At 37.4% G+C, this 15,997-nt stretch overlaps 4 protein-coding genes across 13 annotated transcripts; 2 read left to right on the plus strand and 2 right to left on the minus strand.

Moving 5' to 3' along the window:
- The first annotated feature begins 4 nt into the window (after positions 1 to 4).
- On the plus strand, positions 5 to 1,230 carry LOC107274376 (nuclear cap-binding protein subunit 2). 2 transcript variants are annotated; one of them, XM_015753457.2, is made up of 3 exons: positions 5 to 205; positions 492 to 815; positions 912 to 1,230. In XM_015753457.2, the coding sequence occupies exons 1-3, from the start codon at positions 146 to 148 to the stop codon at positions 1,017 to 1,019; spliced, it is 492 nt and encodes a 163-aa protein (XP_015608943.1). In that variant the 5' UTR covers positions 5 to 145; the 3' UTR covers positions 1,020 to 1,230. The 2 variants fall into 2 exon arrangements, with proteins under 2 accessions (XP_015608943.1, XP_015608944.1); XM_015753458.2 differs by having other exon boundaries at positions 495 to 815.
- A 106-nt stretch (positions 1,231 to 1,336) lies between these two features.
- LOC107274375 (ras-like GTP-binding protein RhoL) lies at positions 1,337 to 8,768 on the minus strand. Of its 6 annotated transcripts, XM_025091630.1 has the most exons (6): positions 8,603 to 8,768; positions 5,300 to 5,656; positions 3,050 to 3,179; positions 2,779 to 2,893; positions 2,575 to 2,692; positions 1,337 to 2,478 (listed from the first exon to the last, which is right to left on the minus strand). In XM_025091630.1, the coding sequence occupies exons 3-6, from the start codon at positions 3,166 to 3,168 to the stop codon at positions 2,276 to 2,278; spliced, it is 555 nt and encodes a 184-aa protein (XP_024947398.1). In that variant the 5' UTR covers positions 3,169 to 3,179; positions 5,300 to 5,656; positions 8,603 to 8,768; the 3' UTR covers positions 1,337 to 2,275. The 6 variants fall into 6 exon arrangements, with proteins under 6 accessions (XP_024947398.1, XP_015608938.1, XP_024947397.1 ...); XM_015753452.2 differs by lacking the exon at positions 5,300 to 5,656 and having other exon boundaries at positions 8,603 to 8,741; XM_025091629.1 differs by lacking the exons at positions 5,300 to 5,656; positions 8,603 to 8,768 and adding an exon at positions 7,321 to 8,452.
- Positions 8,769 to 10,245: 1,477 nt separating this feature from the next.
- LOC107274372 (stress-induced-phosphoprotein 1) lies at positions 10,246 to 13,041 on the plus strand. Its single transcript, XM_015753447.2, has 3 exons — positions 10,246 to 10,561; positions 10,945 to 12,485; positions 12,575 to 13,041. Exons 1-3 carry the CDS (start codon positions 10,553 to 10,555, stop codon positions 12,645 to 12,647), a joined length of 1,623 nt encoding a protein of 540 aa, XP_015608933.1. The 5' UTR covers positions 10,246 to 10,552; the 3' UTR covers positions 12,648 to 13,041.
- Positions 13,033 to 15,971, minus strand: LOC107274373. 4 transcript variants are annotated; one of them, XM_015753450.2, is made up of 5 exons: positions 14,390 to 15,971; positions 14,207 to 14,330; positions 14,088 to 14,143; positions 13,920 to 13,936; positions 13,585 to 13,838 (listed from the first exon to the last, which is right to left on the minus strand). In XM_015753450.2, the coding sequence occupies exons 1-5, from the start codon at positions 14,486 to 14,488 to the stop codon at positions 13,721 to 13,723; spliced, it is 414 nt and encodes a 137-aa protein (XP_015608936.1). In that variant the 5' UTR covers positions 14,489 to 15,971; the 3' UTR covers positions 13,585 to 13,720. The 4 variants fall into 4 exon arrangements, with proteins under 4 accessions (XP_015608934.1, XP_015608935.1, XP_024947392.1 ...); XM_015753448.2 differs by having other exon boundaries at positions 13,033 to 13,838; positions 13,920 to 14,143; positions 14,390 to 15,463; XM_015753449.2 differs by lacking the exon at positions 14,088 to 14,143 and having other exon boundaries at positions 13,033 to 13,838; positions 14,390 to 15,450.
- Between the last annotated feature and the right edge of the window lie 26 nt (positions 15,972 to 15,997).

The following is a 15,997-nucleotide window of genomic DNA, read 5'->3' on the forward strand; positions in this document are numbered from 1 at the left end:
TCATTCGTTCCGAGCGATAGTTGGGACATCTATGCCGTTTAATAGTCGCCGATTTGTCAATTGTCTTGACTGGGCTCGACAAAAAGTATTGTTTCTAGTTAAATATTTTATATAAAATTTTTGACAGTTTCGAAATTGACAAAAAATGACATCGACCACCACGCCGTCGGTTGACTTAAGCTCATATAGGGATCAACATTTTAAGGTGAATATAATATTTTGTAACAACATAACCTTTTACTCCAAGTCTGTGAAAGAAATCAAGAATTAAGTGTGATAGTTCGCTTTGATGACTGTTATATTATAAGTAAAATGTAAGCTGTACATTTTATCTTGGAAATGCGTTAATGAAAATTTATAAACGTAGTAATACATAATTTATTTAATTTTCATTCCCAACCTCCAAACTTTCTTATGTTCTTCAATAACATTTGTAAATAACAGTATTTTCAACTGTTTAATGGGTTACCAAATTTTATTACTATGTGTGGCAGGGTTCAAGGGCAGAACAGGATCGTTTACTACGAAATTCTACAACTTTATATGTAGGCAATTTGTCATTTTACACAACAGAAGAACAAATTTACGAATTATTCTCAAAATGTGGTGACATAAGACGTATTATTATGGGGCTAGACAAATACAAAAAAACACCATGTGGCTTTTGCTTTGTTGAGTATTACTTAAGGTCTGATGCAGAAAATTGTATGAGATATATTAATGGCACTAGACTCGATGACAGAATAATTCGTACTGACTGGGATGCAGGCTTTATCGAAGGTCGACAATATGGACGTGGAAAAACTGGTGGTCAGGTAAGACTAAGTGGTATATATGCTTAAGAACAAAAAGTTCTGGATACAATATAATAAAATAACTCTCCAATATTATCGTTCTTGTTGCATTTTTAGGTGCGTGATGAGTATAGATCAGACTTTGACAGTGGTCGAGGAGGTTACGGAAAGATCATTCAACAAAAAGTGACTCCAATATCGGAGGGTATATTTGGTGGTCGATAAAAAACAAAATAGTTCTTGTGCTCGAAAGACTTGAAAATTGAACTAATATCGGCTAATGTACTCGCGTTAGCTATAAGTTAATTTAAGGACAGTTTCAATTATTTCGTTATACCGTAAATAACGATATTCCCAATAACGTGTCAGGCAATTTTATTTTAGGGCTGACGATAAGTAATCAGACTTTGTGTTAAATAAATGGTATCTTTCGTAAGTATAGTCGTTTTGATTCGATATAGCACAATTGTTCATTTACGAACTACAAATCGAAGGGTAATTCCCCGTCGATAAAATGGTAAAAAAATTGAAACTCATAAAAATACTATAGTTTGAAAAAAATATATTTCTAGCCAATTAATGAAAATTATTGTAGAAAAGTATTTTGCTAGTCGGCATTTGATAATTGAAACGCCATGCCTTCAAATGATATGTTGAATTTGAAGGATGAATATCCAGACATTTCTCGGCATTCATTTTTATATATTCATTACAAACACTGTTCGCGCATAGCTAACTATATTTAAATTACACGCAGTATAATCCGACAGGATGGTTAACTCGACGCTAGTCACCGTGGTCAGACGTCCTATTTCAGTATGCCACTAATCAGGTCACAAAAATTATGATCCCGTATTTAGCAAGCGTGTGTATGTCATTATTAAATTTAACAGCATAATTAATGGATAGTATAAACTTCATAATGCTATAATGAAAAAAAAATTAGAAATATATCTGCGTTTATTGATAACTGAAGCACAAAAGTTCAATCTGGACTACTTAACTACTCAACCTGACCAATGTCGTTAAAAAAAAAGCATATGTGACTAGCGTCGGGTTAAGCATAAAAAAGCATTCGGTCAGATTGGCTTAACCTAAGAAAATTCATTAAAAAATGGCGTAGTATAAATATATACATAATGAGGTTTAAGTTTGTACAGGAAAAAGGCACAAAGGTGGTTGTAAAAGTCTTTGGTTAGGCTATTTCGCCTGCTTCGCTCATTAATCAATACTCCCTCCTATACAGACTAGACACGGCCAAGAAGGGAATCGGTAAACTATACGTCTAATTACTTTGATTATCCTAAATAAAATATTGCGATTGTACAAACGAACATTTTGATACAGAATAATATCAATTTATCTAAACAAATGTAACGCGACCTTATTCCCATGTCCGGTCTTTGTAGATATTGAAAATGAATGTTACAGTTATTTGAAAAAAAAAGGACGATCAATGCTTCCGATGTGAAATTGAAAATTCATTGTATACAACAAAGCTTTGTCGAGGATGGTTTTCTTAATACTGCCCGTATGGCTTCCACGAAGACATCTTCGAGGCCTTCTTGTTTAACAGCCGAGCACTCCATGTATTTAAAAGCTTTAATTTTCTTCTGCATTTTCTTGCACTCACGCAGTGAGATTATGTCCAAGTCCCCCTCGCTCCTGAGGTCACCTTTTGTTCCTGTGAATATATTATTGAGAAATTATTAGACGTACAATTTCTACCTGAATACACGTGGAAACTATTGTTTCATGCAAAAAGAGATCTCTAACTTACCGACTAAAACTATTGGTACATTAGGACAATGATGTTTGATCTCCGGATACCATTTACTCGCCACATTCTCGTACGAGCTGCGTGCGCTCACCGAGAAGCAGAGTAAAAAACAGTCAGTCTGAAAGGATGATACGATTGATAGTAAGAAAAATGTGAAGCCCGACAGAAATGATGCTGCAGTTTCGATAGCATCCATCAACGTACGTTGGGATAGGAGAGCGGCCTGAGCCTCTCGTAATCTTCTTGTCCAGCTGTGTCCCATAAAGTCATATTGAACTCCTGTCCATCGACGCATATGTTGTCCGCGTAGTTATCGAAGCTGAAAACAAGAGAAAACCACAAGTAGCACATAATCAACCATATTAAAGGTAGGAGTGTCAATGTGTTCCGAAATTCACAATCTATACATATATATCCGATCAATCAACATTGCATGCGACGAGGGCATAAAGTTAACATATATTCAAAGACTCACACAGTGGGCACATATTCCGTAGGAAACTTCTTAGTCGTATATGTGATAAGCATACAAGTCTTCCCAACCATACCGTCGCCTACGGCAGTGATTTTAATCGGTCGGATCCGAGAGACCATCTTCGCGTCCTCTGAAACAAATAAAACGGTACAGGTTATAGGCGCGTGCAGACGTCGAGATAAACTAACCTGAAAGAGCTTGACAAAATTTTTGGCTAATTCGTGTAAATTCTTAACGGCAGTGAACGACTGGATGTACGCGTAGTGACAGGGAAGTGGGAAGATGGTCGTTAGCGAATAAAGTGATAAAGAGCAAAAGAACGTCGTTCGTCTCGCGTGCGTGTAGGCATCTAATTTATTAAAGGTAATGCGACACAGCCTGGTCGCAACTGTGCGTTTCCTGCTTGCAGTAGGAAGTCATCGCCATCCCAATTCGATACCTTCAGAAGCCTACTTAACGGTATTTACCAGTTATTCGTACGATACGAAAAAAAAAAATCACTGTTGGAATTGATTTTAAAAATTTTGAATATTCCGCAATTTCCATGTATCGCAGATATCCTATACCCGTATAACATAACAGGCAGAAGAAAAACAATAGCCATGCGGGCGCCGATAACAATCCGTTAATTCGAAAGTGAAATGCGACCTGCATTTTTATAGGAATTTAATTAAAGTTAATTTTGAGAAAATATAATTCAAAGGACATCGTTAAAGGTTCCTTGAAATGGAACCAGCACCAAAAGCGTATAACGTGAATAAGGAGTCGGTGCGGTCGTTGCGGTTGTTGGGATGAAAAGGAGCCAACTCGCGCATCCGGCGACTCTACGACACGACGACACAAAGCCCGTCGTCCTCCTGGGCCCTCGCGATGCAGTATCGCATATCAATGAGCCTGACTTGGAAACGCGGCCTTTTCATTACCCTATAATGAGCCAAAGCTCAAAACGATTGCGAGCCTTTTTTGGACGCCGGAAATTGGCCAGGAGTCTCCTCTACGATAGATCAATCGTATCAAACTGTCATCTACGTCAGGCACGGCCTTCCCGTTGCGTATTGTGTCTCTGGATATTAGCTGTTCGCTCAAGTTGTCCCAAGGCTTCGCGTGACGCCTCGACTCCCGGGGGATGGCTTCAACGAGGAAAAACATTGAACAAGAAGACAGTCGCAGTCTGAAAGGAATGACGATGAGAGTGATGAGTTGGAAGAGAGAGGCAGTTGCGAGAGAGCCGTTATCAATATGGACTCGTCCTATCAAACAGTCATCCGGCCATGCCATGAGTATGCCGTACCTATACCGAGTCAGAGAACATCGATAAGCGATAGTGACTATCGTCATAACTTATTAATATGCGTCTCGTGTATGTATAAGTATGTGGAAAAGAAGAGAGTATTCAGTTTCGGGTCGTTGACTGAGAGCAGTTCTGTTTTTTCGATTATTTATAGACATTGACCCAGGCACGTCCAACGTCCTCTTCTAACTGAGCCACCTGACAATTCAAGGCCGCCGGTTTTTTTGTTCCAGCATTGCGTTTTCCAAATTTATCCTCCTTTTCATATAATTACCCAGAAATTATAAATTATATCTGAAAAATATTAGCTTCCAATGAAATAATGCTTATCAGATAAGAAGTGGTCGATGCAATATATTATTTGATTACTAATTCATATGCGACGTGTACGAAATATTTAATACCAATATCGGTTGGGAAGTGCATACGAATTCATGGACTGACCTAACATAAACCTGATGTCTGACACAGAACACAAATATTATTTAATGTGTAATTTTGAAATTACTTTATACTTTTATAATGAAAAAACTGAGCGCAAACTCATCGTCTATGAATTCTCTAAGTTACGACCGCGACAAGGTATCTGATAAGAAACCGTCTTATCTAACGGCCAAGAAGTCTAATAGCACGTTCAGCCGATTATTTGAAACCGGAGTGCGCCTCGGCACGAAGACGAACCCTCGTATTATTAACGGCACGTGCCTTGGAGTATAGTTACAGTTTAATTTATAGTTCAAGGCGCAGATAGAGCTATGTATAGTTGATTAAGACGATTAAACCGATTCATCAATTCAACCTCCATTTTTCCACAGTGAACAGTCTTGATAATCAAGAAGAAGGAACAAATACGACACGTTACAGCCACGTATCCTTTGATGCACCGAAAATTTCTGTAGAAGAAGAAAAACAGTAAGTGTAATCAATCCGGAGAATAATTTGTATTTTCTTTATCAGACCTCAATTTCTATGAAATCTCCGTCGATAAAATCGACTCATAATCACATCAACGTGATCCACCAGATGCTGGATAATATTCTTCCTTTTTTTCCCCTCTTTTTATTATCGTTCGCGATAGCCACGACGTGATCGCTCTTGGAGGTCACATCGCGTCGCGGGTCACGCTAATTAGTAAATTAACGCGACCCTCTTTCAGTCCCATTTTTTGATTCATGACACGCTAGCATCACAATGGCTGTTTGTTGTTAGTCGATGTATCGATAGAACGTTTGGAAATGTATAAGCAGTAGCGTGAACTGTTAACTCAAGTGCCAGACGTGTTTTCACTTTCTTCAATGATTCCTCGTGGTAGCAAACTGCGGAATAATCAATAAAACATGAAAAAATAATATTCGTGTGTGTCTGTTAAGAATAAGAAAATATTTCTTACAAACGCCCGGTTTGTAAGAAAGGGACAAATGAAGAAATTGTAAATTATCCCTTATTTCATTGTATCCCTCCTTCCGCCCTGAAGTGTCAGTCCTGAGTCACGCACACCAACAGGGCAATTGCTTAATTAAACCATTCACGAAAGTACAGTCCCGTAAAGTTATGGAACGTAGGCATTCCTAATTCGTGTAACCACCCACAGGAGTCAACGCTCGGGCATAGAGCTAATTAACCTAATTAATCACACAGTGCATCTTAAAGTCGATTATACTGAATTTCTATAGAAACCTCTATCCGCTGGATTCAGTAGTTTGAGGTCAAACTTAGCGACCTCGTCTCTCCTTACGCATCGAAGAAGGTTATGAGTCACGACGACGTTCGACTCATAGAGTTCGATTGATCTAACGAATTCGCGAAATAAAAGTCATAAGGAAATGTTCTTCGTAACGTAATGACATCAGAAATTGTAGAATGACGCGATTAAATATTATCAATGGTAATCTTACCCATATACTTTAATGTGGTAGATATTATACTCCATATAGGTACTCGTAATAAACGAGGCTTCTGTGTTTCCTATAGTTTAGTAACAAGGATTTCATTCAAGACACAAGTTTGCATTTGTTAAACTAAACGTTCTCTAGGCCAAGCTAGACTCGAATAGAAACACATTGAACTAGATTTTGGAAACGATAAAAAGTAGCGTCGTTGCTAAGCATTGTATAATTATTACGCCGACGACAATGAATGCTGCACGCGCAGCGCCGTGAGACTAGACGCACGACAATCTATTATGTATTTTGTTCGTGACGACGCTCCGTTAAAGGCTACTCTACGACAATGGCGGAATTTTCCGCCAACATTGTCGACTCTACTGTCAATTTGAATTGTGGTTCGTTCTATTGGAAATGTCACGCAACGTTGTATGTACTGCCGGAGACTGAATGTAATTGTGAATGAAATAATAATACACATAATAATACCTCGTAATAGCTAGTATCGTACGTATTTCTACGCAAGAAAAAGATTCCTTCGTGGAATCCACGATGAATGTACGAGAGAAGCGGGAGGAAGATCAGCGTAGGTAGTGTAAGGGGTGGGTGTATAGACGTGGCGCACCTTCTCCTCGAATAATTCTTCCACCACACCCTGCGACGACTGTGAGTTCTTCTCTCTACTTTTTATAAAGATTCTTTCCTTTTTATTATTTTTCTGTATGTCATTCTCTCGCGCCATTCTGCTGCCATTTTGACACAATGAGAGGTTATGATGCGATAGCTTATAAACTATTCGCTTGCAAAATATTTGAAGGATTCGTAAAACACTATAAAGAAATGAAAAGTGGTTGGAATCTGGGTGCCTTGGAATAATCATATGTCCAGTTCTTATCGAATAGAATATTTATTTAGGTCAACTCGTGGCAAAAGCATTAATCTCGTTGAATTGAAGGGTAGTTCGATACTATTGCCCTAGCGGAATTTAGTTTTATCACAGAAAACAAATGGTCGGATTTTTTGATGGATTAGTGCAGCGCTACAAATAAATATGCGTTTTTGTTTGATGTTAATAATAATGTTTAAGCATGACTCACTTAGGTACTCGCATTTGATTATGTCACTTTTATCGAAGACTACGTTCATCGTGTTTATTCTACATGAATACTAATCGTTTCGTTTTCGATCGAATCGACCGTTTTTTATTAATTATTAGTGAGAACTCGGCACAACGTGGTATAACGTAAATAAAATATTTCTCAAAATGATGTCATCCGTTAGTTACATGTTGTGCGCGTATTCACAAGGCCACTCACGAATACACGATGTCGTACTTAATAAATACTACTACGTTTAGTAAGCATAGGCGTAAAATCTTTGGTATATTTTGCGTAATTTTTTAATAAGACAAATTCCTCACTGAATTTAACATGAATTACTCTTGTATCGTAAAATTCGAACATGGATAAAAATGAAGAAAGAGTCTCGTGCACCAGTTATGAATGAGGAGGTAGTAAAGTAAAACTAATGACACTCATTTTGCCTATTGACGTCAATATACTGTAAACCCAACTGTCATACAATAATTTTAATATCAAATTTCTTAAAAGGACAAAGCGTCATCACGAGCTGTTGTCACATCCTTCCTCGTGGTTCTTTATCTACGAGTTCGTCCTGTTACGCAGACTCATATTCCCCGTAAAAAATCCCTCATTTCTCGTTTTATAAAGGAAATTAAATTTTTCTACAGCACGATTCCGGAAGTAAATTTCATAAAACGACTTACGTATTCCATGCGAGAACGTTATTGTAAAATTTCAAAATTTTCTTATAATCTTGTCCGTCAAAGCATTCTTCTGTGGCTTATAACGATACCCACAATTCATGCAATCGATATACATGTTATATGTTCAATAAAATCATTATGATTATACTCATTCCTGAAATACTCTAAATGCTATAGGAATGTACGTCAAAATCTTTTTGCAAGTAATAGAAAGATTAAAATGGTGACGAAGTATTCAAACTCGATAGAGATTCTTAATTGATAAGACCAACGCGATAAGATTAACATCAAGGTCAGATGAAATTTAATTCAATTTACAACGATACGCTCTGATATGCTGAAATTTTAAAGGGCCATTGTGTCTCTTTCCTTCTTAAAGAAAAAGAATGTCTTTTTCTCACTTGCGTTATATTACTGACAGAATATTGTATCAGAATTCGCCTTGATTGTATTAAAACAAACTTGTATTCTTGTAATACTAGTAAATATGGATTTTCATTTAATTTCATTGATCTTATTTACTCAGCTTAGTCTGATCGTGATGATTGTCAAAAGTACAGTACATTAAGAAAATATGGAATAACACCACTCACCGAGCGCCGATCTCATGTAAAAAAGCAAATTATTCAATGTGTGCAATTTATGTGGTAATTGAATAACCAAACACTTCAGGATTTATGTTTTTGTTGCTGCTTCGATCAACCCAGCTGACAAGATGTTGAGAAGCGCCACGAGACACACGTGTGTACGACTCGGGAGCCGAACGAAGACTGTGCGTCTCGCTGACTGATAGCCAGTTGTGCATTCGCTTGAACATTCCATGTAGACAGGATCTTCACTGAAGCTACTAAAATGGATGAGTCTCTGCGGCATTATAATATTTTGTATAGTGTACGGAAGTCGATATTACCTTTGTCCAAGTACTTGTTAATTTCAAAAATGCAAGAGAGAATTGTATATGTCAAAAAGCAGATCGTTGTGCGACATCTACTAGTCTTTGACTGCGTACTCTAGCGATTATGCTGCGCGAGTGTTTGATGAAAGTTCTAAGTGTTGCTAACTACTGCATTGTCTACCCGAACCTGTTGTATGTATGTACATGGACATTGAATGTCAATATGTTGGTAATCTTAATGCTCGACGCTGACGCAAATGCAATGAGCAAGCTAATCGACTGGACCGATTGTTTGACGGATTTGGCACAATGGTTACGATTTGCATTGTAGTTTCAGGTGTGAAAAGTATTTTTGGATGCAACTCCAACATGTTCATCGAGTTGCTTTCGCTGTAAATGAAAATTCATGTATTGACCGGATGAAAGGTATCGGGTGGTTGAGGTCAATTTTAACGCGGAGCCACCAAACATCCGGTAAGTACAACCATGATCCCGGAGCATGTCGTCCAAATAAAATAAATATCGGATGGCCGGGTGCTTTAGCGCACTGCAGCATGTGTCGCATGACTTGCGACCAGAAAATTATAGCTCTACGCAAAGAGGTAGGTTGTGTCAGCAATTTTAACATTCAAGAAATTTTATGTTGAATAATTATCTGTTTTTTATGCAATAGAGCGATTACGCTGGAAATAACGAGTACATTTTTGTTATGGCTATAGCACTTACTAAAATAATAGTATGGCGTATGTTGTTTATTATACGCGAATGAAAAATATTAATAAATTTTACATTACAGTTGCTTCGTTCGAATTTCGAGACGCTATCTCTTTTTGAATGAACAGAGACGAATACGATGCGCAGAGAAACATTTAATCGTAGGAGGCGCCACATGTTAGGCCCTACTATTTGGTAGTCTGTATATTTTACTTGAGATTTAACCTTTTTTGTCAGCATTTTTTCTAACTCTTGTGTACAGCTCGCTATATGGGATGCTACTCTCAATGGTACTTGAGTTGTTATGTATACATATATTCATGGTCCATGTATATCAGATATATAGAATACAAATTGACAAGATGCAGCCCAAATTTCTTATGAATCAGATAAAAACTCGTCAATTATATCAAAGTATTATAAATATTATAAATTTATCACTGTTTGCAATGGCAACAGTAACTGATTTAATTTGTAAATAGTTGAAATGCCGCACCGGCATCAGTTGACCAATCATGATTGAGAAGTACAAAAAATCTGATGATATCACTTTCCAAAAGTGCAAAGAGCAATATTCTCACGTGTATTTTGATATAGTCCATCGTATCTTATAGTTCAGTCTTGAACGTAGTGGTAAATTTGAGTACCACAGAGCGCATTGTATGCATGTGTGCTCATAACTACCAACGTAAGTCCTCGAATGTGCTAGAAACGAAAAAGGCAAAGGCGCCTGCTAGCTTCACGGTAAACAACGTGGGGGCGCTGGTGCTTCCCTTCTGGAGCTTTCTCAAACCAGCACCGGTACGACAAAGCATCTGCGAATCATTCTGATTCACCAATCATCGTATGCATCGTATATACGCAAAACGGAGTCTCGCGAGATAACCAGTGATATTTCATTTTGCGAATTAGACTGTTCACATTGCTCGACATTATGGACAAGGTAAGTACAGTATATATTTTTTTTAATTGGAATAATTCTTTAGACATGTTATTGCCGCACCGAATCTAGTCCCTCGTTGTCTGACGAGAAACCAAGGATATATCGAAAGTGTGTACACGCTACATAATTCCTTCTTTGATCATTTACGGTCGTTTTGTAACATTTTTCAAGAATTCTGTTTACCTGCGTCTGCTATTTTTAAACAGCCATTATATTTATTTCGTTTGATGAGCTTTTTGACATAAACGGCTAGTGTGTGGTTTGTTCTAGAAGTCCCATTCTTTCAGCGATTGCTTTAGACACCACGTGTTCAATTCACGATTACCTTTGATAAAGTGTGTGCAGAGGGAAAAATAGATTTTATAATTTTATTTTTGTTTTAGGTGTCAGCATTGAAGGACAAAGGAAATGCTGCATTGCAGGAAGGGAAATTTGAGGATGCTATAAAGTTTTATACAGAAGCTATTGCCTTGGATGGTAATAATCATGTTTTGTACAGCAATAGATCTGCAGCTTATGCTAAAGCTGAAGAGTATAAGCAAGCTTTGGAGGATGCTGAGAAGACTATAGAATTGAAACCTGATTGGGCTAAGGGATATTCACGTAAGGGCAGTGCCTTGGCATATCTTGGAAAGATTGATGAATCTATCAAGGCTTACGAAGCAGGTCTTCGCTTGGATCCGAACAATGCTCAAATCCGAGATAGTTTGGCTGAACTCAGAGCACAAAGAGGAATGCCAAATCCTTTTAACACTGCAGATCTTTTTGTAAAACTCAGAAATGATCCAAGAACCAGAGCATACCTTGATGATCCTGAATACATTAAACTCATTCAAGAATTAAGTACTAATCCCAGAAGTTTAAGTAACAAATTACAAGATACAAGAGTCCTTACCACCCTCAGTGTGTTATTAGGTTTTAATTCAGGAGATATGGATGAGCCGATGGATGTGGATCCTCCCAAAGCACGGGAACCACCAAAGCCTAAGCCAGAACCGAAACCTGAAAAAAACGAGGAAGAGAACCTTCCACCAGAGAAGCGTGAAGCACTGAAAGAGAAGGTATTAGGAAATGAAGCATACAAAAAGAAGAATTTTGAAGTAGCACTTGAACATTACAATAAGGCAGTCGAGTTGGACCCCACGGAAATAACGTTCCTGTTGAATATTGCCGCCGTGTATTTCGAACAAAAAGAATACGAAAAATGTATCGCGCAGTGTGAGAAAGCCATTGAGATTGGTCGGGAAAATCGTGCAGACTTTAAATTGATTGCCAAAGCATTTACAAGAATTGGGCACGCTTACAAAAAGTTGGAGAATTGGAAGCAAGCGAAGGTCTATTACGAGAAATCAATGTCTGAACACAGAACGCCAGAAATCAAAACATTACTATCTGACATAGACAAAATTATTAAGGAAGAAGAAAGAAAAGCATACGTTGATCCTGTAAAGGCTGAAGAGGAAAAGGAATTAGGAAATCAGAAATACAAAGACGGTGACTATGCCGCAGCCGTTAAACATTATTCTGAAGCCATTTTGAGAAATCCAGACGATCCAAAATATTACAGTAACAGAGCAGCATGTTATACAAAGCTTGCAGCATTCGACTTAGGATTAAAGGATTGCGAAAAATGTGTCGAGATTGATCCGAAGTTTATCAAGGGTTGGATAAGGAAGGGTAAGATATTGCAAGGGATGCAGCAGCAGGGAAAGGCCCTTTCTGCATATCAAAAGGCACTTGAATTGGATCCATCTAATGCTGAAGCTCTGGAGGGTTATCGTTCCTGTACCATGGCTGTCAGTTCAAATCCTGAAGAAGTGCGGAAGAGAGCCATGGCAGACCCTGAAGTTCAAAGCATACTGCGAGATCCGGCGATGAGACTGATCTTGGAACAAATGCAAAGCGATCCAAAGGCCTTGCAAGAGTAAGTGAATTAATTTCTTTTCCCTGACATCAGACTAATGATTTCTAAACAACCACATATTTATGAAATGTATTTTTGTTTCGTTACAGCCATCTAAAGAATCCGGATATAGCGGCAAAACTTCAGAAACTCTTGGAATCGGGGCTGATAGCCATTCATTGAGTTGTGGGGTTTATTCTCATTCGACCTTTGTATAGGCTTAGTGTATAACATTCTGTTGCCACTAAGTTCCTTAATATTAAGGACAGCTTTAATTTTAGTTGGTAATACAATAATTTTCAAATATTATTGGCATGCGAAAATATAATTAGAAGAATTGTTTTTACATTTCCTCATGAGTACTTTGTGTTGTTATCGAATACATCAAAGAATTCCAGTCAACGTTTGTCACTCTTTCCAGCATAATCGAGAACTTTCGCGAGCGCCGAGAAAAGTTTGGGTTTCGCCACTGCCGCTTTTATTTCTCGATTCCTTTACGGTTTCACATAATGAGATGTTACAATACTGTACTTTGCAGTTATTGGTTTTATAATGTAAGGATGCCCACTTTGCAATTGTAAAACTTTAATTTACATTAAATTACATACATTGTACACTAAATTTAAGTTTTACATTTTCTGGTTCTTATTATTAATTATTTGATTTCCAATTCTCTCCTTCCCAGAATTGATTGGACCGATGGTACAAACCCTTTCACTTCTTATCCTTATTAGCTAGAAACTGATCGAACTCGAGGTCGTATGCTCCTCGAGAACGAAATTCCGTTTGAGGAGAATTACAATCGATCATAACACCCATAGTTATAAACTGTATACTATTTAAGAGTTTGAAGCTTGTTGATAAAAACTGTGGTTGTCTTCCAGAACTTACATTGTCAGACAGTCTACGAGTACCAAATATTTCAAATTGTTCCGTTACAGTTTTGCAAACTGATTCAATATTTTTTTTGGTATGCCTGAGTTCTTCTGAGTCTGTACTGATTCTTGATTTAATCTTCCTTTCACTTTCCCACGTTTCCAATTGATTTGATTTTGTAGAAGTTTCTGATATATCAGGTAATGTATTCGTATCTTCTGATTCAGTAAAATCAATTACTGGAGAGGCTTCATCAGACTGAGTCGCAGTAGCATTGTGTGTCAAATGCATGCGTCGTGTCAGATTACGTAACTTTGTGATTTCCTGTTCCAATTCTATAGCTGATGCACCGAATCCATCTTTATCTTCGAAAATAATAATTACCTCAATATTCTTTTCTGATTCTTCACAAATTCCCAAACAAAATTCTTCTTCCCTTGATAAATAACGTTCGAGACGGGCAAGGCTTTCTCTTTTCCATCTATGGAAATCACTGCACTGCAAAAAGTTTTTTTTCATAGAAAATTAAATCTTAAAAATCTCCAAAAATCTAAAAGGAGGTATGTATAATATACGTACTAATGGTGCAACATTTCCTGAAAGAAATACTATGCTATCAATCAGAATTACTTCAAAGGTGGATTTCTTTTTTGTAGATGTTGAAAACTCAAATAGTTCATTATTATTGATCACAAATGCAATTGCAAATTTCGATTTATCATTATAAGTAGTAAATCTATGAATTACATCCACTGCTGCGTGTCCGTGCATACACAAGCACATAAAATGAATATCAGTAGGAGCTGTAAGAAAATGTTAATAAATTCAATCGAAACTAAACATTTAATCAGTGGAAATATACTTACCGAAATGTTTTCGAAATTCATTTTTCAACTTTTTAATTTCGTACAATGGATAAATGAACATCAAAAACCAATCTCCAAACTTCCCATTTATCTGTTCGCACCTTACCCAGCCTGCCAGTCTTCCCTGAAATCAAATATTAATTGTAAAAAAATTTAAAAGTAGCGTCACGATGATCAACTCACTACAACAACCACTTCCTCCTCGAGAATCCCTGTGTTAAGTATACATCTATCAAAATGATTGGCATCGGTCTCACAAATAAGTGTCTTGGTGTTTAGCATGACGCTATATGAAAAATCACTGTTGCTAACTGGCTCAAAATTGTACAAAAGATAGAAAATAAAACAAAAAAGGCAGTTGAAAAAGCCTGCATGCAAGGTTTGTCAACCGTCACGTAAAAATCTACAACCAACTTTTCAGATCTTGAAACTTAAATAGTTGTAGATGGAGCTGATCCAAAGCATGGTGTCACCGGTGGCGAAATAGTAAACGTTTCTTCCTTGTTGATATAAGGTCCATTGTGCAGCGTTTTTACGTGTTCCCAAGCACTATATGTGTGTTCGACAATGAGTCGAGAATGCTGAGAGCATGTTGTGTCTCGATCAAATACATGCAATAAATAGAGAGACAACGATGAGCTATGTGCTCTCGGCTCATTTTCAAACACACCTGTAGTGCTTCCTTCCTTTCCTTATGGCTGCCTCCTCCAATGAGGAGTTGTGCCATACATCTGTAGTACTCCGGAGCAAGTAAAAACACTCGCATGAGAGATGGGTAGGAAGATGGCCAATGAGCCAATTTTCATGGTCCAAATTTTATTTTGGCGTCGACGCGCCATATAGGCGGAGTCCATGCTTCTCACGGAGCTCACGAATATCACGCGTAGTATTACTATATATACCTGACCAATCAAAAACGTGAGACTGGTTCGAGGGCCACCTGCTCATGTGGCGCATCGATGCCGAAATAAAACTTGGACCGTGAAAACAGAGATGAGTAGGGAGATGCACAACGCCATAGATGAACAGGGAGATCTATAACACTACGATTTTACCATGTATTCCGATATAAACTTTTAGTACTGTGTAAATGATGTCATTACTGTATACGTGCGATCGTCCCGTTTTTATCAGTAGCACTGTTCAAATTGTGTATAACGGAACATGGAAAGTATATCTGCAGTATTTTAATAACAGTCGCGCTACTCAGTGTTGGAAGCATTAAGCACCTTAGTATGTACAGTAGATATACGGAATTAAAATTTATTATTATGAAATAATGTTATACTTACATTTCTTCGACAAAAATCTGAAACTAATAATTGGTATAACGTAGGCTATCAATGTCATCAATTTCACTTCGAGTAATTTCATTTCGGTTGAAATTTTGTACCCTTACCATTATTTGCGATTTCGATCGACGCGGGAGATATATTTATGATGTATGATACATTTGTCTCTGCATCAATTAACACGATTTCACTATTCTCAGTATCTATTTTAGTGTCGTTGAGAATCCATATTCCTCTGTTCGTTTTCCCATTCTATCCCGCTAATTTCACCGGAAGCGGAGGAAATTACCCATATTACAGTGAGCATCTAACTCTTGTATGGTCTGGAATTACAGAACTTCTAAAAAACTATTGAAAGTCTATTGTTGAAACATTTTAAAGACATTTTAAGAAAGTGCGGTGCCAACTTGATATCCGTGTAGTACCTTCATTTTTGATAAATATTATTGGATCTTGATTTACTTTCAAAATTTACACGAAATATACAATTGATGATAAA

This window comes from Cephus cinctus, unplaced genomic scaffold (genome assembly GCF_000341935.2).
Source record: "Cephus cinctus unplaced genomic scaffold, Ccin1 Ccin1_scaffold3007, whole genome shotgun sequence".
NCBI lineage: Eukaryota > Metazoa > Arthropoda > Insecta > Hymenoptera > Cephidae > Cephus > Cephus cinctus.